The following is a 22,452-nucleotide window of genomic DNA, read 5'->3' on the forward strand; positions in this document are numbered from 1 at the left end:
CTAGGCCCGACGCTGCAAAGGCGACCGCGAAGCTCGCGCAATTTCTTACGAACCCCGGTCCACAGCACCAGTAAGCAGCTGATCGAGTTATCACCTACCTCTACTCCACCCGGAACCTAGCGATTGAGTACGGAACAGCCAATACTGGGACCGACTCGGTGCAGTTTGCAAGTGACGCTTCGTATAGAGACCACCCGGATAGAAAAAGCTCAGCTGGGTATATCTGTCAAGTATACGGCGGTCTAATTGACTGGAAAGCAAGCAAGTAACCCACAGTGACAACGTCAACCACAGAAGCAGAGCTACTCGGCCTATCGGAGGCAGGAAAGCAGCTCCAATAGTGGCGCCGATTGCTTCAAAACCTCGCCTTTACTCCGTTACACCACCTAACAATCGACTGTGATAACGAGAGGACTATCAGCTTATTGATAAGCGAGGACACAGCTTTTGAAACGAAGCTTCGATATATCGATATTCACCACTATTGGCTCCGCCAGGAAGTCCAACAGGGTCGAATACGGGTGCGCTGGGTGCCTACAGCAAGCATGGTTGCTGATGGCCTCACCAAATTGCTCACTCGGCAAAAGCATAAGAGCTTCGTGCGACTGCTCAACATGGTTGATATAGGCTATCTTATAGACTAGGAATTACAAGATGATACAGCGATCTCAGCAAGTATACTGGGACCGCTGAGGGGGTGTGTCGGCGCAGATACACCAGGATACCGGAGGATTTATTAATCCTAAGTATGCAGTAATATTTCTTATGTAATCAGGACAGTATAAATTGCCAGGAAGTCAATACAGCAATAGGGAGAGTTGAATACCATTGATTGGACCCATACATTTCCACCATACGGAGTAGTTGACATAGTCCAGGGACCCGCTCGGAGACAAATCCGTAGTCCAGTCGGTGGTTTGCCGGTTTAGGCCACTTCATCGTTTAGATGTCTTCAGACACGAGTAATTCTATACAAGTTCAGATTGAAAGCTAACTTATTGTGGTGTTCTTGGAAAATTATTGGTCGTTTGACCTTTTTGTACGACACACGCGTATGCAGCTGATCGCATGGCACTACATGGTAAACAGTGTGAAGTGGCAATCTACAATGAAAGGTGATGCTGAAGAACCAGGAATTCGAGGGCAGATATGTTGTACATCAGTACATCACACAGCACTCAACATAGGAGTCTGCATGCTCGAATAGGAAGCTCGGGGGGCTTTGGCCCGTAGAGTCCGGGGTAAGTCCGGGGACATTGCCGAAAACATCCCCGCCTGGACCCTTGCTGAGTATTTAGCCCATTGTGGATGGCTACTTCGATTTTGTCTCCATCTCATTAATTCTGCTTTACAATTTCACGCACGAAATCGGCGTCATTTAATATCCGCTTCGACTTTCTTTCTTGCTAATCCAAGCACCCACAAGTTCGCACTGTCTGACAGCAATGGCAGACCAAAAACTTGTGTCTGCTCAACAGATCTCAGAGCATAAAACGCCTGAAGACTGCTGGGTTGTGGTCGACAAGCAGGTGTGGGATGTGACCGACTTTTTGGAGGGGCATCCTGGAGGGTCTGCAAGTACGTACACCGACAAATCCACCCGAGGACGATCTTTAATCCCCCGCAAATAGTTATCCTGAAGCATGCAGGCGGAGATGCAACGAAAGCATATTCAGAAGTCCATGCACCCGGTGTAATGAAGGACAATCTCCACCCAGAGAAGTTCAAGGGTGTCCTCGACGAGTCGACAATTGACGCAGAGTGGGGCAAAACACCGGAGGAGAGTCCCAAGGTGATACTGGAAAATGGAAAAGACCCCTTGCACACCCTGATCAACTCGCACGACTTCGAGGTTGTGGCTTCGAAAACTGCCAGCAAGAAGACTTGGGCCTTCTACTCCAGCGCAGCTACGGATTTGATCACGCGGGACGCGAATAAGTCATGCTTTGACCGCATATGGTTCCGCCCTCGAGTCTTAAGAAATGTCCGCTCGGTAGATACCCGGACAAATATCCTCGGCGGGAGCTACAAGCTCCCGCTGTTCGTGAGCCCGGCAGCAATGGCAAAGCTCATCCACCCGGATGGAGAGCTTGCCATTGCCAGAGCCTGCGCAAATAAAGGCATCATGCAAGGAGTGAGTACATATGGTCTGTTGCCATGTTAGTCATTATGCTTACGATCTGGGGAGGTTTCAAACAACTCATCCTACACGATGGAGGAACTGCGCACGGCAGCGCCCGCAGCCGACTTCTTCTTCCAATTATATGTCAACAGGGATCGAGAAAAGTCTGCCGCTCTACTGCGCCAGTGTTCAGCGAATCCAAACATCAAAGCTATTTTTGTCACTGTGGACGCTGCGTGGCCCGGTAAGCGCGAAGCCGACGAGCGCGTCAAGGCAGACGAGAGCTTATCAGTTCCCATGGCGCCGGCGAAGGCGCAGAACGACAAGAAAGGCGGTGGACTTGGCCGCGTCATGGCTGGGTTCATTGATCCCGGGCTGACATGGGAGGATTTGAAATGGGTGAAACAACACACGCACAAGCCGGTGTGTTTGAAAGGCGTGATGTCAGCGGACGATGCGCTGTTGGCCATGAAAGCGGGTCTTGATGGTATCTTGCTCAGCAACCACGGCGGTCGCAACCTGGATACCAGTCCGCCGTCGATCATCACGCTCCTAGAGCTCCACAGGCGCTGTCCGGAGGTCTTTGACCATATGGAGGTCTATGTGGACAGCGGTATTCGGCGTGGAACCGACATCCTCAAGGCTGTTTGTCTGGGCGCGACGGCTGTGGGAATGGGTCGCAGCATGCTTTTCGCTACTAATTATGGCCAGGAGGGTGTAGAGCATCTGATTGACAGTAAGTGATGGCCTGATACCCTGCTTTTATAGTTTGCTGATTCAAGCCTCTCGCAGTCATGCAAGATGAGTTGGAAACATCCATGCGGAACACTGGCATCACATCCCTGGCGGAGGCGTCCCCTGATCTCGTGCACACTGGTGATGTCGACCACCTGGTTCCAGTGTCCCGCTCACACCCGTACGCTCGGGCCATAGCTAAAGGACGGCGTCTGGGGTCGAAACTTTGAATAGTTATACAATTGTCAAATGTATGAGGTACATGTTGGTTGACCAATCGCATCGCGTGGGGATAGGAGCCATCTATTAACTTTGAGGGTATATACTCCGTACTCCGTGCCATACATACATATACATATGTAGTCCAAATAGTAATTAGCGACCAATATACTTACCCTACCAAATATCGATATAAAACTCAACGAAAAAAACCCCAAATTCCGGACCCTCTCTAGGGATGAAAGGGGAAGAAAGGGATTCCTGCCAAGATTTATTGACACTTGCCCAGGCCGGGTCCTTACAGCTATCGAATACCCCCGAGCCCCTGGCCACAAAACCAATAGAATCAGCACAGCCACCTATAAGGTCTGCTGATCTCTCGACACGATTCGACCCGGACTTTCCGGGTATAATAAGCGATTGCGGGGTGAGAAAAACATGATTCTGATTCAGAACGACACGTTGCACCATAGATTATTAGAGATTATTAGAGATATCTGTAATGATCTACTATACCGTGTAGCAGAGAGAATAGCTAAAAAAAATAGTACTCCGTAGATCATTCGGAAAGAAGGACCCAACTCCGAATCTCACTCCACTTATTTTTCTAGTATAACGCTAATTTATCTGAGGTCTTGGGAGTATATTCTTAGTATTCAGGTCCACAACAGGTCATGGGATTCCTCAACCTCAACAGTTGAGAATCGGCGATTTAACCCCGACATTCTCAAAATTGAAATTCCAGTTCTTTTTTATGGCTTACGCGCCAGGGTTCCCTCTGCAGACCGACTGATGGGGGAACCACTCATGATCAAGGGATTAGATGTAGATATGCATAACGGAACCGTTGTGCAGGTATCTCCGACCAGATACATCTCCCCCGTTTTTCACTTTCCCCTAGGAGAATCCAATGGTTACGTAGGGCAGAGTATGGGCAGGTTATGATTATTCAATTACCCCATTCTGTAGCCAATAATGACCGATATTCATGTCGGGGATTATTTCATTGGATGATCGCCCAACGAAGAGGTAATGATCACCAGTTTCAGGAGACTTAGAGAGGGGGAAAGATGTGAGATTCAGAAATATTTTGTAAAGTAGAATACATCATTTTGGGGGGGTTAGGTGATGTACCGGGTACATCTTGTCACTCCGTGTTCTGGTGGGTACGGGGTAGCCTACAGTCCCGGTGAATGTACCTGTGACTTGCTTATGACTTACGCCGTAGATCTCTGTCTGAGTGAATTGTTGAACTCACCAGTCATCAGTAATATAAGGGAAAAAAAAGGGTATATATAGGGGGGTTTACTTATTTCCCCTCTCTTAAGAGATTTCTTTTTCAACTTCAACAAATCCACTACATTTTCAGTGTTGACGTACTCTACTTTTGGCTCGACACTATCGATAACGGTCCAGACCGCCAAGAAGTGCCCTCATAGCTCTCCCCAACCATTCCCAGATCTATAAAGCTCTCTGCCCTGTTCCCATACTCCTATACTTCCTCGCTTCTCATTTTACCCTTCCCCCTTATACTTGGAGACCTCTACCTCTGCCAAGCTTCCCAACATAGCTCTACTTGAAAGCTATAGTTCTCTACACTTCACACTATCACAATGACTGCTCCTCGTTCATCATCTATCCGCGCTCTTCGCGCTCTGTCTCAACAGCCCGTGGCACCCGCTGCTCGCCGCAGTCTTCACATCACCGGAGTTCAGTCCGCTCAACCCGCCAACGGCGAGAAGTCCCTCACCAACCACGATGTCCTCCAATCTCGTGCCCTCAGCATCGCTATGCGCAGAATCAACGGCAGTGCATTCTCAGAGTATGTCCCCATCACCCATTCCATTCCACACATCCACCCATATCCTCATTCCAAACCAAAAAAAAAAGAACCCGAATCTAACATACCCCAGCTCCTCTTCCGCCCGCCAATTCAATACTTCTCGCGCCACAAAAGCCCTGAACGACACCTCAACCGTCGACTTCGTCTACATGCCCAGCATGGCAGACCTCGAGGCCTCCCCTCTGCAACGCAGCATCCAAGTCCCGGTCCTTCCCGAGCTGCCCTCCATCCCATGGCGCCAAACACCCACCGCCCCACCCATGAAGCCCCAGATCTACACCGTCTCCGGCACCGGGGCTGACGTCCCTGCCAGCGCGATGAGCGAGGTCGTCGATAATCACGCCATGGATCTGGACCCATTCTCACTTACCGAGACTGTTGGCCGCGCGCGTGTTGGCGAGGAGATCCAGCGCAGGTCAAACGGTACTACCGAGCCCGGTGTCATACGTGAGCTTTGGACCAGCTTCCTTGATGATGTTAAGGGTCAGGATAATTTCCAGAGGAAGTAGAATCTTTTGATTCCTGTGTCTGGTCTATTCTTACTTCCAGTCCTGTTGACGGGTCTGTGATGAAACGAATTCTTTTGTAGCTTGATACATTGTTCAGGCTTTATGTTGTCTTTTTTTTTTGTTCGAGTCGTCGAACTGTTTGAGATACTAGCGTTTTGATGTAATATCTTTCCCATGGAGTGGATGTGTTCCTCCTTGGTGTCAGCCAGCCGATCTTTGGCTTTGTTTTCTATCTTATTCCACTACATCTCTATCGAGTTGTTCCAATCCAATTGAACATTACTATCCATACTTCAAAAAGTCATTCTATTAACGTCTTTTAGAAAAATCGTTATATCAGATTCAATTTCTGTACACTTTTCCGATATACTAAATTACCACTAATCGATCGCCACAGGTGACTCAATACCATCACTCATGGGACCAACACAAAACAGCGCGATTTTCGTTGTGCCGAGGCACTCAATCCGATACCCACCATGATCTACGAGAAAAGCAGATCCAGAGTCCCGGAATTCCTCCGCTGTGAATCAACCTGCACCATTGATCCGAGGTCACCAGGCCAGCTCCAGAGTGTGGGTCATCATGTCATTCCAAGACCATCGCCGACAATTGCACCATGATCCAATCACACGCATGTGCTATGCCGAGATAAAGTATCTGAATAACACTAAAGAGGTCCTCACTGCATATGCTCCGATGCCGACAGCGCTGGTCCTGTCATCTCGGCAGCAGTGACGTCGGCACGTTCCGTTGAGAAAAGTCGGTACTAGTATACCGACATCGAGAATCGAATCAGCCCACTTCTTTTTCCCTTCCGCATTTCTAGCGCCGGGGTAATATCTTTGCAGTCCCGAGGTTTCGTTTTTGCAATTTCTAATGCCGGGGTATTATCTTTGCAGTTCCGAGGTTTCTTTTCTCCATTGTAATTTCTAGTTGCAGGTGGAATCGTGGGGAAGGTCGGAGGCCCGCTCGGGGGAGTTCGGGGAGAACTGGGGTCATTATCTGATTGATTTATCAATCGCTTTTCGGGGACTTTAAGGGTCTGCTGGATATGTGAGTCATTGAATGTTTCTTTTTTTTTTTTTGACAATAGCTATTAGGTATTTAAAGCTTTTAGCGTTAGGGCTATGTGTGGCTGGTGCTTGGTTATTTGGGCTATAAGGGGTTTGTGGCTTTGTGCTGCGATCTACTAATTTTGTGCAATTTTGGCATAACTGTGACTACATAAATGTACTAGCCCTACACATACTCCGTAATTTGGAGGTGCTTCCTTGGGTCATCAGCTCTTAGGGCCTTGGGGTTCCTCAGGCTTATTTGTTATTAATATTCATTATATGGCCTGTCGTGGGTAGGCCCCCTTTTCTTTAGGCCAATTTAGCCGACCTAACGGTCAGCATTTAATTGTGGCTGAAGTTAATTGATTAAGGCTGCTGAGAGCTATCATGATTTGGGGACAGTCAGGCCATAATATGTACGGGGTACTGCACGTAATTCTGCACTCATTCCAACAATGAACTGCGGCAGAGGAATAAGAAAAAATTACGACTATCGCATCAAATTGAGATATGGTCATCGATGTCAAAAATTTGATATACACCGAGGTACTCATACCTGTCGCACGCTGTGTAGTGGGCTTTTGTTTTGAATATTGTGAGCAATCCGCACAGTGCGTTGTGATACAAGTGCGAGACATTGTTACATTTATTCAGTGATATACGAAGCATTATTGGCTTTAATTCATAGTATAAAGTAGTATAGGGACTGCTTAATTTGGAAATGGTAGAGCCAATATTCGCCTCAATATCCACACAGCTTACGAGGCAACTATGCAAACTCTTTGATGCGTTCGATATTTTATTATCAGTCTCCACAGTTACTTCATGATCTACACGATAGATCTATTTCAGGTTTCGGTATGCACTACTCCGTACACCCCGTACTCTGTACGGAGTGCAGAGTACATAATACTCTTCGATCAATTAGATCGGGTTGAGATGCATCAAATCAAACTAGTTATTCAAGTGAATTGAAATAGTCTAGCGGACGGTGGATTGCAGTATGTAGGTACAAATATCCAGCTGCAAAAGGGAAGTGGTCCCTGTCAGACCTGTCAGGGTTAGACGTTCTCGACCCAAGTGGATGCTTAAATCAAGTCTAGACTTTATGTATGTCCTCCGTACTCCGTATATTGTGCTTAATGGAATTTGTACGGTCGCATTGTGTGAATTTGGGGATTTTACTGATCTCTCTTTCGTATTTTGCTTTCACATTTGGGTGGTTCCATGTAACTAGTGTTAAGCTGGTTGTTTAGTTGCTCGGCTACTTTAGCTCCATAGTTCTTGGACCATTAACATGTCCGTATCCTCTTTTGGAAGCAACCTTCAATAGTATGTAGATATAAAAATAGTCAAGATTAAAGATCAATATTGAAGACCAATATTCAACATACTCATAATATTCCACATAGATGGGCATTGAGCTCGGGCTAGCGCCTTAGCTTTACGAGCCGATCAGGACTAGAACGAGCATTAGAACAAGTGGAGGAAAGTGGATAGTGGAAGCTAATCCTCTTATAGCTTAGAACCAACTGAAGTTCTTGTGAGTTCCTGTCCAGGGGTTTTTCACAGTGGGGACTGTCCGCCACCCCCCTCCTATCTTCCATTTCAAGTCTCTCCAACCTGGTCTTTTTTTCAATTTTATCTTTCCTATATCTATTTTTATTTCTCTTTCATTTCAGTCTTCATATCGCTTAATCCACTCCTTCAATCTTTCAAGCCGATTCAACCTTCGTGCAACAGCGGTTATATTGAACATCCAATTGAATCCGGCTTCGGTTCATCAAATGCAGACTTCTACAGTTTCTCGTTCTTAAACTCCCCCAGGGATCATGCGTCTCTCATCATGTCTAGTCTTCATTGCCGGCATCTCCGGCGTGCACGCCTTCTATCCATGGGAATTGCGAATGAAACTCTCTGAAGATACTACAGTCGAACGTCGCTTTGTCCCATGGACCTTGGTTGAAGCGAAAATTGACAATGAGAGCACCGACACACCCAACATACCCGACACGAAACCTTTGACACTTGACCTGAAGAAAATGCCCGTTCGCCGCGACGATGGCTATAAGATCGTCGAGTCCCATAAGCCATCATTGTCAGACAGCGCACCGTTACACCAGGATGGAACGGATTATTCATACTTCTCTCCAGTCTACGTAGGTTCTGAAAAGAAAGAAATGTGGATGGCAATTGATACTGGAGCACCCAATACCTGGGTCTTTCACTTAAAATGCCATGAGCCTGTCTGCGAACGCCATCACAAGTTCGACCCGTCAACATCATCCAGCTACACCACCGACGATTCAACTTTCACCCTCTATTACGGCAGCGGCAAGGTCAATGGAAAGATGGGAAAAGACACCTTATCAATTGCAGGGCTCGAAGTCTTGCAAACTTTCGGCCAAGCCACCAATGCTTCGGAGGCTTTCCAGAGCTACCCATTCGACGGAATCCTTGGTCTAGGTCGGTCGCATACAGAAGGATGGAACTTGCCATCTTTCATGGACCTTATTGCCGACAAAAAGCTCATCAAGTCAAACTTGGTTGGATTCAGTCTCTCTCGCTCAGCAGACGGTGACAAGGATGGTGAAATCAACTTCGGTGGTGTCGACACAACCAAATTCGATGGTACCATCTCCTACACTCCTACCAACAGCAAGATCTGGAGCATTGCCGTAGATGATGCTTATGTGAATGGAAAAAGTTGCAATTTTTCCGGCAAATCCGCTACCATCGACACCGGAACCACCTATCTCCTGATCCCTCCTGCAGATGCCAAAACCCTGTTTTCTCTCGTCCCTCATGCGTCTCAACAGCCTGACAACCCAAACAACTATTTGATCCCATGTAACTCGACTGCTACCATAGAGTTCGAGTTCTCTGGTATCAAGTACAACGTCTCGCCTAAGGATTATGTCGGGAACACCGTGTCGGACGGTTCAGACTACTGCATTTCGACCATTGTCGGTTATGCATCCAACGGTGCAAACTGGCTCGTCGGCGATGTCTTTTTGAAAAACGTCTACACCGTCTTCGATTTCGACAACGCACAAATCGGCTTCGGCGCGCTTGCCTCAGCCTCAGCCTCGAAGTCGAACTCCCACTCAGGCTCGCACTCAAACTCATCTTCAACATCATCGTCATCCTCATCCCCGTCCCAGGGTAATGGGACATTCACCGCGCCGCCAGTCAATGGCACCACTGCGTCTACTGCTGACGCCGCATCATCCCCATCATCATCAGCCTCTGCAATGGCCACAATTTCTCAAAGTTCCGCATCCCACCTAATCCGCGGCATTAGCTGGTCTATGCTCACGGTCATGATTGGCGCATTTGCTATTTGAACTGCATTTTAGCCCATCTTTCTCTTCTTGGCAATTTTTTTTTATTTGGCGACAATCATATTTCTGCTCTTTGTATTATTGTACACTCATTTGTTGCCCATTTCCCGTGCATATCGTTATTATACATGCACATTTTTTTCACTTCTGCTAATACACCCGGGTCCATACACGCTCACCCACTCATGCTAGCATACGTTGGCGGCACATTGTCTATTCGGCTTTTTCAAAGCTGCATATATCACTCGTTTTGTGTTGAACATCCAACATCTGTCCTTCATTTGGACTGGATATGACTTGCTATTATTTTCTACATAGACAAAAGTCTACAATATCGTTGGCAAGATGCCACAATCACATAATAAATGTTTGCAATTGTAATATCTAACCTTGGAATCAATGCACAATGCACACCTAAGCTTTCCCACTGTATGAATGGGGCAGGTGACATGTTGACATGTGACATTGACAACCAGGGAAGGTACAAGGGAACTGTCCACTTTGGGAAGGTACGTGGGTTAAGGGTATAAAAGGACCTCTCCTGTCTTCTTCCTCTTCTCTTCTTCCTCCCCCCAACTCTCTCAGCTACCATCTCACCCTCTCGCCATCTCTTGTCGTTCTCCTGCCTCTCTCCCCCCTCGCCATAACCCCAACTACTATCTCGCCGTCCACTTGAGACAGCGTAGCAGAGGGACACCGGTCACCTACATGGATATCAACATCATTGTTTTGGTCCATGTAGGTCCGCGTCCAGATCAAACCCCCAGTTCACGTGGATGTTCTTGACAAAGTCATGGCTGGGGCTTGGGGCCCCGTAGCCTTGACGAGTCCCACGGAATACACGACGCCGCCTACATGGATGTCAACATAACCCAGCTGTTGAGCTCTATCGGGTGCGCATGCAGATCAACTTCTTAGTTCTCGTGGATACTCTTTGACAATGTCGTGACTGGGGCTTGGGGTCCCGTAGCCATTTGGCAGGTCCCACATAATACAATTCTCTTATTTGTTCGTTCCAACTATGTACATAGAGAGTTATCCAATACATTTAGGGTTGAAGACATGTGCATTTAAGTTATTGTCTAGAGTAATAAGCTTCCCTGTATACGAGCCAGATGATACGTACATCTCTTCCATTCACAGAGTCTTCTGAGGTGTGAGCGTATAGTTCTTCGGATCCGACTCTGCATCTCAAAATCAGCATCCATCCTCACAGCACAGCAGGGACAAGATGAACCAAGAATGTCGCGATTGAAATCCTCAACCCCATTGAACCCAGCAACACCCATCAAAATATCCAAATCTGACAGCAACGACTTCATAACATGTCGAACCCCATCCTCACCCTGAATACTCAACCCCCAAACCCAAAGCCGACCAATAAATACAAACCGCGCCCCCAACGCCAAAGCCTTAACAACATCACTAGCGCCCCTCACCCCAGAATCAAACATAACATAAATTCTCTCCCCGACAGCCTCCGCAATCCTCTCAAGCGCATCAAGACTAGCAACAGCGCCATCAACCTGCCTCCCAGCATGATTACTCACAACAATCCCCTCAACCCCAAGCTCAACACATCTCCTCGCATCAGCAACCGACTGTATCCCCTTGATCACAAACGGCCGCCCCCCACTAATTCCCCTCCAAGTCTCCATCAACCAAGGGATCTTCTCCCACGACCAAGCCCGCCCATGCCAGACGGAATCAATCCACTTCGTCGATGCAGCAACAACATCAACATCGGGATCAATCCCGTCCTCAACACACCTCTTCCGAAAAACAGGATCCGAAAGTCCCATGTCCGCCCCGAATCCGCGGTAGAATGCATAATTCGACGTCGCGACGTCGTCGTGTCGCCATCCAAGCTGCCATGTATCCGTCGTGGGAATCAGTGCGTCGAACCCGTTTTCCCACGCCCGTTTTAGAAGTGATAAGGTCAGTTCGTCGTCGTGTGGCATCTACAGTTGGAAAAACCGTGTGCCTGAAGGCCCGTTTGCAGATGCTACTTTTTCGATCGATGTGCTGCCCGCTGTCGAGAGGCAGTAGGGGAGGTTCAGCTCGCTGGCGACTTTGGAGACGGCGGCTTCGCCGTTTGGGTGGTAGATCTTGTTTATTCCGATAGGGGCGAAGCCGATGGGTGCGGAGACGGAGTGGTCGAAAATTGTTGTTCTTGTTGAGCGCGTGTTGGTGTCGATTAGTTGGTTTGGGATTAGTCGGTGTCGGTAGAAGGCTTGTCGGTTTGCCAGGTGTGTGGTTGACATTCCTGCATTTGAGGAGGCGTAGTACCTGTTGTGCTTTAGTCTATGTGTCTTGGGATGTCGCCGGTCTCGTGTCATTGGGGGTATGTACCAGCCGCCCTCGCTCAGCTTCTCTTTCGCTCGTTCTTCCATTTTTCGGGGGTCTGTTGAAGTTAGAATTTCTGTAAGCTTAGAAGGATCATAGTGAAGGCTTGCCAGTATTGAATAGTGGTGTGGTTCCTTCATTCTGTTTCCAGAAGTTTTCTCGCTGGCAAAGACCCCATTGAGGTGTAGTACGCTCTTTGATATGTGGGTTTGTTGGATCACTCATATTACAGATAGATAATGTTTCGATTCCGTTCTTCGAATCAATATATTAATCTGAATGGATACAAAATAAGAGTCAGTTACCTTGAAGTAGTGGTATATATCAGTATCATATCCATGACTTCATTTTGACGCGGTTCTAAGATCGGAGAGCACCACCCGGAGCTTGGTTAAGCTTAAATGAACTCCAAGATATAAATCATGGTTACAATCTTCCCTTCACATATTCAATCTGTAGAACCCTGAAAAGGAAGTTGTTTATAGCTAAGAATGTTCGATTTCAATCTTGAAACCTTGAAACACAGCAGCTTTTGGTATTTTCGCGTTAGGCTCTACTCTTTATGAATTAGTGACTGGTACACCCCCCTAAAGTGAACTCAATCCGGCTAAGTCCAACGACTCTGATGCCATCAAAGCATAAATTCGATGATAACATGCAGTACATAGTTGATCATGTTATTGAGGAGCGGTACAAGGCACATCAATTTCCAGACGTTACTGGTGTTTGGCGTGGGAATATTATATTAGGGTGTTGGAAAGGAGAATTCACCACAGCAAAGGAAATACTTGATGAATTGACCAACTATTAATCACCTTTCCAGGAATGCGCCCCGGTATTGTTTCAACACACATCAGCGGCGGCCAGAGTCGAACCAACGCTGATTAGGCGGTATGTAGCGCTCTTGTCATCAACTTCAACTTTAGTCATGACTCATGAGGCGACCCCTGCCCAGGTGCCCATTCCGAATACGCTAATAGTATGGTGTATATTCTCTCAGTTGTTATTAGGCTTATCCAGACTATCGTCGATTTAAATAGAGTCCTTTCGCCGTGACTCTTTCTTTGTGGGGTTCTGAATTTTCAAATCGAAATAGTATTCGCCGTTCGGTTTTAAAGTGGACCTCCGGTAGATCATACCTATACTATTTTTGGTGTAGTAAATAAACTCGTCATTGTGGTCCCTAGTGGATCTAGAGCCTACATAGTATATATACCGCTACAGTGACAATCGGAGGTCTCGATTGTCCCTATGATCTTTTGGCCTACCTAGGTAGGTAGTTAACTAAGTGCTCTTATGTAATCACACAGGTGCACCTGGGCAGGCAGCTGCCCAGGTGAGTTCCAAGGTTCCAACCTTGGAAGGTTTCCCCGTCTGGATTACATCATTAATGGGTGTACGGAGTAACTAACTAACCTTCTGTGCCCAGATCCATCCCAAGGTTACCTACAAAATAGTTAGTTATCACCTGATCAAATCACCACTTACGTAAGTTGCTTTGTGGACGTCCACGGGTGCACGGGTACTCCTACTCCTTGACAGCAGTCTCTCAGACACTTATTTTCTCTACTAGATCTCATGACCAGTTGCTGGATCTTGTCACACTTTACTTCTCTAACAAGTCATGGATGAAACACTTCCAGATAGCCAAGCTATTACCGTTCCGGTCCCTATTGCTGAAGTGACGACAGAAGACAAATACAGGGCGTGCCCGATAACGGATGCAAGCCATTTTGTTGTTCAGTAAGTCTTCTCATATACTTCCACCCTAGAAGATGAAGGACTAGCCGCGATACTAATCATATACGCAAGGCTTTCTGACAGGAGACTGGACTCAATTATGCTGTCTGTTGCGGGAATTTCGTACGATTCCAACAAGCCTTGGCCGTTCTGGTTCTTCATCGGAAAGATTTTATCAAAGAGCCTCTTTGAAGTCGAAGGGCAACTTGAATGGCTTAACGCTGTTAGAGTTCGGTCACGGGAGTTCATTGCATTCACCAAGGCCCAGTATAAATCGGACCCCGAGAAAGCAAAGCTTCAGATTGTTGAGATTGATTTCCTCAAACCACAGCCAAATGAACCACTGAAATTATTCTGGAAGCCCGCCAGGGGGATCATATGTCAAAAAGTCCAAGATTGTAAGTTAAAAACAGTGTCCTGGATATCACAGCCTCGTCGATTGAGATTCTGAGTATTTGAGCAAACAGGGTTAGATTATTCATCAGCTCAAGCTTCAAAGATTGCCCCAAGTCATTAATTACTTCAACACCAGCCCACTTTATGGGTACGGACGCTTCGCTCTCGAAAGCGACCTTGAGATGTATTCTGATAATGGCCTCGGAGCTAAGTATATCGTTAGTGACATTAATCGTCTCTTCTTGGCGAGGAACCAGCTCAGATAGATGGGATTCTTTCGAGGCGTTTCATTTCACCAAGGTGCTAGGACTCTTTGAGCCCAGCTAATCCTTTGTTTCTTGTTACAGACGCGAGTGCATGTATAGCTAGAATGATTCGTGGATCTAATTTCATCAATCTACCTCTAGACCTGCAGTGAAAGGGAAATGGGAGAAGTGTGTACATTTCTACGCCTATAGCATCTGAGAAATTCAATCTCTCGGAGCCTTAAGCTTATATTGCCCGCGTTGGTGCATACACCGCTGTATTTCCAGCATGATTAGATTAAATGCTGCATAGTCAGACTTTATTGTATCAAATTCTACATTTGTGAGCAATAGGTCGAGAAACCCAGTCCTTGTCGACGTATCGCACAAAAAGCTATCGTCGTCTCACCCGCACTACGGCAGTCTCTAGACGGCAATGCGCCATAACTCGTTCTCCCACAGTAACGTCAGTTCAGTATTATCTGCTCATTACTAAACTGTATACAACACCTTTCAATCAGCTCTCTAAATCTAATTTCCATAGCGCTTTTACTAGGTAATTGCTCTATTTCTAGATATACATAGAGTGTAAACGGATAGATAGTGATATGAATATCGGATAAGGAATTCAATTATTAAGAATTCAAGTAGTAAATGTCCACGGTAAGTATCGAATTTAATCAGCGAATTTAAGAGATTTAAGAAATTCAAGAACTTGGCCAAGTTTAAGTAGTAAATCAATCAGCGAATTCAAGTTTACTAAATCCATTTTAGTTCTATCGCAATTTAAGCATCAATAATTCGATTATCAAGAATTAAACTAAATGTGAGATAACTTGGGGAATCAGAGCGATATTTGTGTATTGCATTGTATAAAATACGTGAATATCAAAAAGAACAGATTACTGCTGGCCAAATCAATTATGGCGCACTGGCGTTGAGCCACTGCGAGAGATAAATTTCCGAACTTCCCCGCATCTATTACTTATAAAGAGAGGGCGATTGCTGCTGGAGAAATAACTGCAGATCAGACACATTTACTGAGTTTTCCTCGATCTTCTCATACTCGTCATCTGAGGTGCTCTACTTGAACACTAAGATCTATTATTTCATTTTCAAATAAGAAAATATTTACCATAGAATACGGTATGTACCAAGTCAAGACTAAGAAATTTCGAATTGTCTAAACGGGAATTGGAAAGGATCGCAATGTGTAATCACATTGTGTACACATATACGGAGTGTGGTCATGTAGGCAGTGACGGTGTTGATCGCTGTGGACCAGCTATTGAAAGGGATACAAATTGCCCTCGTGACAACTGGGGTACCAGCGACGGTGGATCTCAGCCTGGGAAATGCCATGCCTGCCTATTTCCCACCCCTCCAGATTCGGACTAAGTGCTGTACTTAGGGTGTTGTCAGTTCATCAGTTTGATTTCTGATTTACCGATTGAGACTGATATTCTTCCAGCAATGGGATTTAACTTTTAGATCAAGCCACGGAGAACATGGTATCGGGTTTATGCGGCATCCATGGGTGGATATGATAGGCTCGGACAGATTCGATTTATAAGTTATTAGCTCGGCAAGTTTTCGAATGTCTACTGTTCTGATGAAATTAGAAAGAGGGGATACAGGAACGGACGGTACGGGAAGTGAGTATGTCGGAGTGCTCCGTACATATGTAGATATCGAATTAGTCGGTGGATACCAGCGTCTTCGCAGTGATACGAGTAGGGAGCGAAGAGGGCGAAGTACTTACTCCTTGTAGGAACAGTCATTTCCGAAATGTAGGGGGCCGGGGCAGTGGCGTCCACGCTCGCGAGCTAGGTAGAACCTGCGGCTATAGGAAATAAGAGAGAGGTGGTCAAGCGACGCACCGTTTGGACTACAAAGTATATTCTTCTTGGTCCAAAATTGATTAGCCACTATTAGCCGATACTTTCGACGCTCTCGCTCTAGCTCTTAAATTGGTCCCCCGATGTAGATTCGCGGATCTGCTGTATATAGGCGATTATCCACACAGGTCTTAGGCGACTAACACCAAGGGGTATATAGGTTCGTCAGTAGACCGGCCAACTGACATATCCGTAACGCGGGACTATAGGTCGGCGTAGCGAACCAAAGCAAAAGGAAGTTGTTTATAGCTAAGAATGTTCGATTTACCTTAGACCCTTGAAATTTCGAAAGCTCTCATCTAATATCACTCGGGACATTTCAGACTACAAGACCCTGTAGATGTATATATATGTGTATGGCAACCGGGAGTTAGCTTTAGCCTGTTTTAATAATGACTGACACCCGGCTCGAGTCACCGGATTGTGATTGTTTAGTCCCAGGCTTTGTACGCTTACAATTTGCTTTGAAGGTCACCTTCAGCTGTAAAACTGATCTACAGAAGCATATAAAACCGATCGGAAGCGATGACATCGTTTTTCGTCTCCGAGCCGAGAATCCCCGGGAGCTAACCAGATCGGGCAGAGCTTACGGACTTCCTCAGTGGCCATGGTAGAATCAACTTATAGGAGATTTATATGGGTTCTCACTTCAGCACAATGAAATATGTAGCTTTGAAGATTGTTTGCCAGAACACCTAATTCTTTAAAAACAACTATCTAAGTAAATTAATTGCTTATTGGGAAACTCTGGTGACCAGGGCGGCAACGTTCCGCCATGTGACCAATTAAATCCCTCATGGTCACTGGCATCCCCGGTATAGCTCAGACCCTCGGGACATCGTCATTTTGAGTACTCCGTACAATCTACCGAAATAACTACATTTTATCCCAGTTTGTATTTCCTCCAACATTCACAATGTTCGGTCTCAGCAGAAGATCAGCGCTTGCTCGCTCAAAATCTTTGGCTGTGCTGCCCGCGCGAGCCGCAGTCGCAGCTCAGCAATCCTGTATCAACACACAGGACTTTCACTCCACGTCGTCGCAGGCAGCGTCCCGGCCAACATGGATGCCCATGCGTGTCAAGACACCGTGGATCGATGCGTTGACGCAGATGCGCGAGGCTGAGAAGGCTGGGCCGCAGGCGAATGGTGCGCAGAGCGTTAAGCCTGATCTCTCGCCGAAGAAAATGTCGGATAGCTATTACAGTGCGGTATGTATAATCCTTTTTTATTTAGCGTGAAAATGTGTTGGTATTGACTGGTTGGTAGATTTTGCCTTTGGCTCAAGATAAATGGCTTTTGGATTCGTATCTCAACGCCTCTGGACATATTCGGTATGTCTTTGATAGCCTACCTATTAGAATGGAGCATTTGACTGACCATTCTGACTAGTTTGGGCTCACTCCTGATGGACCTCGATGATCTAGCTGGTATCGTGGCCTACCGCCACACAGGTGACGGTGTATCCACTGTCACTGCGGCGTGTGACCGGATCACGATTGAGAACCCGCTGATGGAAATCTGCGACCTTGAGCTCAGCGGCCAATGCACCTATGCGACAGGTCGATCAAGCATGGAGATCTCCCTTCAGGTCACCAAGGCCCGTCCGGAAGGACAGGAGCCGAAGCCTGAAGATGTCTTAATCACCTGTGCTTTCACGATGGTCTCGCTGGATCCGGCTACCAAGACGTATGTTCCTCTTTCTCAAGTGATACACACAAACTAACATCACAACTAGACCTGTCCCCGTGGCTCCTCTCATCGTTGAAACCGAAGAGGAAAAGCGCCTCTTCCAAAAGGGCGAAGCAAATTACCAAGCCAAGAAGGCCCTTCGCACGCGCAGTCTCTTGGAGAAATCACCAGACGACGAAGAGAGCAACCTGATCCACTCAATGTGGACGAAAGAGATGTCCTACCTGAGTACGCACCAAGCACCCTTACCAATTCCATCCCAAATCCAAGAATACTAACCAGCACCCAGAACCCCAAAACGCAGCCACACGCCCAGCAAACCAAGTCTTCATGAGCGACACCGTCCTCAAATCCGCCATGATCATGCAACCGCAATACCGCAACCGACACAACTTCATGATCTTCGGCGGTTTCCTGCTAAAGCAAACCTTCGAGCTAGCCTTCTGTTGCGCCGCCTCCTTCGCACACGCCCGACCAAACTTCGTCGCTCTCGACCCCAGCACCTTCGAGAACCCAGTCCCCGTAGGTAGCGTGCTGTATCTGCGCGCGACGGTTTCCTACACGGAACCCGAGGAGCGCGACGGTGATAGTACCAAGTACACTAAGGTGCAAGTGCGTGTTGACTCCAAGGTGCGGGATGTCGAGCACGGAACGAAGAAGTCCACGGGCATGTTTAACTACACTTTCCTTGTTGAGAAGGATGTGCAGGTTATGCCGAAGGGGTATGGTGAGTTTATGCTTTGGGCGGATGCGCGCAGGAGGGCGCAGAATGCTGCTGCTATTGATCCCGCGCATAAGGTCAGCGCGCTGCGGAGTATTAAGGATAGTGTTACTGAGTAGATGGAAATTGGGTGGTTTCTTTTGCTTTCTGCATTGGGTTGGGCATCTTACTATTAGATTTAGATCGTTTTGGGGGTCTTTTGTTTGGATAGCTTTCTTTTATGTCTTCTAGTGAGAATATTACCTACTCATTAGGGGTGTATGATACCAAAATAGCATCGCTGAAAATCTACCAGAGGTTGGAAATGTATCCAAATGATCAGAAAGAGGCATAAAAGCCACAGATTTTGTGAAGGCTACCATGCAAAGGGAAAAGAAAGAATCTATATACAACGCCCCCTCCATTCGCCTCACGGTTCCATCCAAAAGTATGTATAAAACGGGCAGGGAATATATATAAGAGCATACAAAACCAGAATAGACACAAGCCGAACGCAAAGATTCCATCCAGTATTTCCAGTATTTCAGTCCACCTGAAGAAACCAACCATGAAACCGACTCCATGTAGAAATGAGATGAGAATGATGTGAAGAATCCTCCCAGGCCATTGTGATGCAAGGGTATACACAGAGGCTGATCCAACTGAAAAAGATCCCAGTCCCGACTATAACTCCCTTTGCCCCCTCCCTTCCTTCTTCCGTGGAAAAAGAAAAATTTCAAAAAATGTTCGTTTCAGGTCGTGATTCTAGCCCTTTTTTGGCCTTGGTGGCTTTTGGTGAAGTGTTTTTTTTTGTTTTACTTCGCCTTTTCTAGTGTGAATATGAGAGGTTTTTTTTGTTTTTGGTGTTTTTGTGAGAGATGGAAAATGTCCCGGGGTGTGGCGAGAGTGAGGTTGTTGGTTGAGGGATGGTGAGGCGATGCTGTGTTTTTTATAACAGGTATAAATAGATCCAAGATCATAATTTCAGACTCATAATACGAATGAGTTTAGACTCTCGACCAAAAGAGAAACAGAGAATAACTCTTGCCACAATGAACTATCATCCAACCCCTGGAGTATGAACTAGCGAGGAATGCAATCAACAGCACAGAGCCGCTTGCCGGGACCCGTCTTGTAGCGGTAGGCTACAAGACCGAGCAGATTCCCGGTCAAGGGAGACACGACTTGTTGATTGTCATTGCTCGCTAAGAACTTCCGAGATGGAATTGGACGTCAATGAGCCCGCAGGCTGGGAGCCCGAAGCAGCTCTATCCCTAGGCCCGCGAGGCTCGCGAGGCTCCGGCGGCTGCTCTTCTTTCATGCAAGCATTTTCCAAAATATTAGTCCACTTCCCACTGGTGCCAGCATGGCTATGCTTCAGATGCTGGCGGAAGTGGTCTGCGCGGAAGAATTTCTTGGCGTTGTTGCACTCGCCGAATTTGTGCACCGTGGTCAAGTGCTCGAATCGCTGGTCCCAGTCTGCCTGGGGGAAATTCGGGAATTCTTCCCCGCAGTACCCGCACGTGTCATGGGTAGGTCCAGTGGTTGTCTGGCAGGACGGTGTGCCTGACGCGTGGAATGCTGCTTGGAAACTCATGAGCGCGGCGCAGGACCATGAATGGCGGCGGAGGTGGAGGGAGTTTTGGTGGCGCTCGGCTTCGTTTTTGTTCTTGAAGCGGTGGTTGCAGTAGGCGCATGCGTACTGTTTCTCCATCTCGTGTGCACTATTGTAGATTAGTATGGTGCGTATAATTAAAAAATCTCACCGCCAACTTACCGTAGGCCCTCTCGGTTGTCGAATTTCTTGGGCTTCTTTGGACAACAATCGCAGATGAAAAGCCCGCCGATTTTTGGTGCGGCTGGCTTTGGTACATTTATAATGGTCGTCGGCACAGACATCTTTCCAGTAGCGTCTGTCGCGGGCGGTTCTAAGGATGCAGGCCCTGGGATTCTGGGAAGGGTAGCCTGACATACCGTCGCAGGGGGACTGGGGTTGAGAATTGATTTTTCATGAAAAGTATCGAGATCCGAGCTTGGTGAAAAGCCACCTGGAGATGGACGATCGTACGGAGAAAGGCTAGTCATACTGCTACCTCCAATAGACAGCGTAGACGAATACGAGCCCGAGGTCCGGATACTCAAGGACGAGCCAGCTGAGAGGGTTCGTTGACTCGGGGCGTAATTGGGGTTGACCGACAGTGTGTTAGCAAACGGATGACCACCAAGTCTCCGTTGTGACAAATCTCCGTTGCTTGTAGCAACGTGTAATGTATGTCTATCTTCGCTCATTGGCTCGCGCGGAGGCGAGGATGCCCGTCGTTTCATGCCGTGTCTCGAATCCGGATATGGCGGAGTAGGCCCCCGAACAATGAAATGTCGCGGGGGTGCCGGCTCATCAGCCGAAAATTCTCCCTCGATATCTGAAAACACGCCCTGGTCGTAGCTTCCGCGGTTCGATCGGCTCGGTAGACTGATGCTATCTTCTCGCTGTGGCGTTGTTCCACGATAGCGGCGTCTGCTCGTATCCCGCACATATCCTTGGTCGTAATCCAGTGCTGATGATGGTGCATTGCTCTCCACGCTTGGGCTTCGGCCTTCAGCATACTCTCTCCAGTTGACTTTTGTCCTGGGAGAAACACCCCCGGACTGAGGACTGTTGTGCCATTTCACATCCAGTGTTGACCCTTCTGAAGGCCCGGGTGATGGCAGAGTGCTTGAGCTTCGTGACGGAACGGTGAGCACTGGTAGCGAATTCCGGTTGTCTGTTCCGAGACTGATAGATCCCCCTGGGGACGGAGGCTTTGCTATTTGCGGTTTTCCGATTTTGGATAATAGGTGCTTATCGTATGCATTTGATGAATCTGTGACACTTCGTAGTGAAAATTTGGGCTCGGCACTCAAGCTATCAAACGTGTTAGCAAGGATCAATCTATAAGAAAGCGCGGTACTGCGATTAACCGAGAGTCGCTCGCAGGTCTCGCGCATCAAGCGCACTTACATTGGACCCGCCGGGTTCGAGATGACCGACATGGAATTTGGAAATCCGTCTAGAGCTGGCAGAGGTGGCTGGATCTGGATATGAGTTTCGGGGCTGCGCGAGACAGGAGCTCCCTGTCTCCCGTCTAAATCGTCTATCTGCATTGGATCACCCGGTGAGGCGGTTTCCTGCCGCCGATGACCTCCAAACAAACTTGAGTTCGGCTTGATAGGCGGAAGAGAAGTCGGAGTTCGTGGATTTGCGTGTTCCCAGGCTGCGTCATAGCCCATCTCCAATCCGCGAATTCGAGATGGCGGTGGAAGTGGTGGAGGAGCGGGGTTCATGGTAGTTCTAGTTCGTGAAGCTATAGGTAACGGGCCGTGAGATGAGAGTGCCAGCTCGGGCATAGCGTATTGGGATCTTTCAGAAGAACTGCGCCTGTGCTCTTTGAAATCATGGAAGCTCGGTGATTGAGAAAATCGAAGGTCCATTCTAGAACCAGAACATAGAGCCGGGATCGAAATCAGGACGGGCTGGTGTGTATCCACATGAACCCAAGCTGAGATCAGAAAGAAACCCTAGTCCAGTAGAAGACCAGGCTGAGCTTGATGTAAATCGGAACAAGCAGG

General features: G+C 47.4%; 7 protein-coding genes across 7 annotated transcripts; 5 read left to right on the plus strand and 2 right to left on the minus strand.

Moving 5' to 3' along the window:
* Window positions 1-1,445: 1,445 nt before the first annotated feature.
* Window positions 1,446-3,087, plus strand: N7479_003421 (FMN-dependent alpha-hydroxy acid dehydrogenase; the record flags this gene model as incomplete). Its single annotated transcript, XM_057251118.1, has 4 exons — window positions 1,446-1,578; window positions 1,632-2,134; window positions 2,189-2,858; window positions 2,915-3,087. The coding sequence occupies 4 exons, from the start codon at window positions 1,446-1,448 to the stop codon at window positions 3,085-3,087; spliced, it is 1,479 nt and encodes a 492-aa protein (XP_057110443.1).
* Window positions 3,088-4,689: 1,602 nt separating this feature from the next.
* N7479_003422 (uncharacterized protein) lies at window positions 4,690-5,428 on the plus strand (the record flags this gene model as incomplete). The annotated part of the gene is made up of 2 exons (XM_057251119.1): window positions 4,690-4,898; window positions 4,990-5,428. 2 exons carry the CDS (start codon window positions 4,690-4,692, stop codon window positions 5,426-5,428), a joined length of 648 nt encoding a protein of 215 aa, XP_057110444.1.
* A 2,890-nt stretch (window positions 5,429-8,318) lies between these two features.
* N7479_003423 (pepsin-like aspartic protease) lies at window positions 8,319-9,833 on the plus strand (the record flags this gene model as incomplete). Its single annotated transcript, XM_057251120.1, has 1 exon — window positions 8,319-9,833. The coding sequence occupies one exon, from the start codon at window positions 8,319-8,321 to the stop codon at window positions 9,831-9,833; it is 1,515 nt and encodes a 504-aa protein (XP_057110445.1).
* Window positions 9,834-10,967: 1,134 nt separating this feature from the next.
* Window positions 10,968-12,401, minus strand: N7479_003424 (uncharacterized protein; the record flags this gene model as incomplete). Its single annotated transcript, XM_057251121.1, has 5 exons — window positions 10,968-11,014; window positions 11,068-11,791; window positions 11,840-12,119; window positions 12,183-12,234; window positions 12,287-12,401. The coding sequence occupies 5 exons, from the start codon at window positions 12,399-12,401 to the stop codon at window positions 10,968-10,970; spliced, it is 1,218 nt and encodes a 405-aa protein (XP_057110446.1).
* A 1,399-nt stretch (window positions 12,402-13,800) lies between these two features.
* On the plus strand, window positions 13,801-14,375 carry N7479_003425 (uncharacterized protein; the record flags this gene model as incomplete). The annotated part of the gene is made up of 3 exons (XM_057251122.1): window positions 13,801-13,919; window positions 14,001-14,314; window positions 14,347-14,375. 3 exons carry the CDS (start codon window positions 13,801-13,803, stop codon window positions 14,373-14,375), a joined length of 462 nt encoding a protein of 153 aa, XP_057110447.1.
* Window positions 14,376-17,371: 2,996 nt separating this feature from the next.
* On the plus strand, window positions 17,372-18,986 carry N7479_003426 (putative acyl-CoA thioester hydrolase; the record flags this gene model as incomplete). Its single annotated transcript, XM_057251123.1, has 5 exons — window positions 17,372-17,665; window positions 17,724-17,788; window positions 17,847-18,143; window positions 18,193-18,374; window positions 18,436-18,986. The coding sequence occupies 5 exons, from the start codon at window positions 17,372-17,374 to the stop codon at window positions 18,984-18,986; spliced, it is 1,389 nt and encodes a 462-aa protein (XP_057110448.1).
* Window positions 18,987-20,041: 1,055 nt separating this feature from the next.
* znfA (putative C2H2 finger domain protein) lies at window positions 20,042-22,230 on the minus strand (the record flags this gene model as incomplete). The annotated part of the gene is made up of 3 exons (XM_057251124.1): window positions 20,042-20,570; window positions 20,624-21,775; window positions 21,845-22,230. 3 exons carry the CDS (start codon window positions 22,228-22,230, stop codon window positions 20,042-20,044), a joined length of 2,067 nt encoding a protein of 688 aa, XP_057110449.1.
* Window positions 22,231-22,452: the final 222 nt, after the last annotated feature.

This window comes from Penicillium vulpinum (genome assembly GCF_028829585.1).
Source record: "Penicillium vulpinum strain IBT 29486 chromosome Unknown utg000002l_segment0_segment0, whole genome shotgun sequence".
Taxonomy (NCBI): domain Eukaryota; kingdom Fungi; phylum Ascomycota; class Eurotiomycetes; order Eurotiales; family Aspergillaceae; genus Penicillium; species Penicillium vulpinum.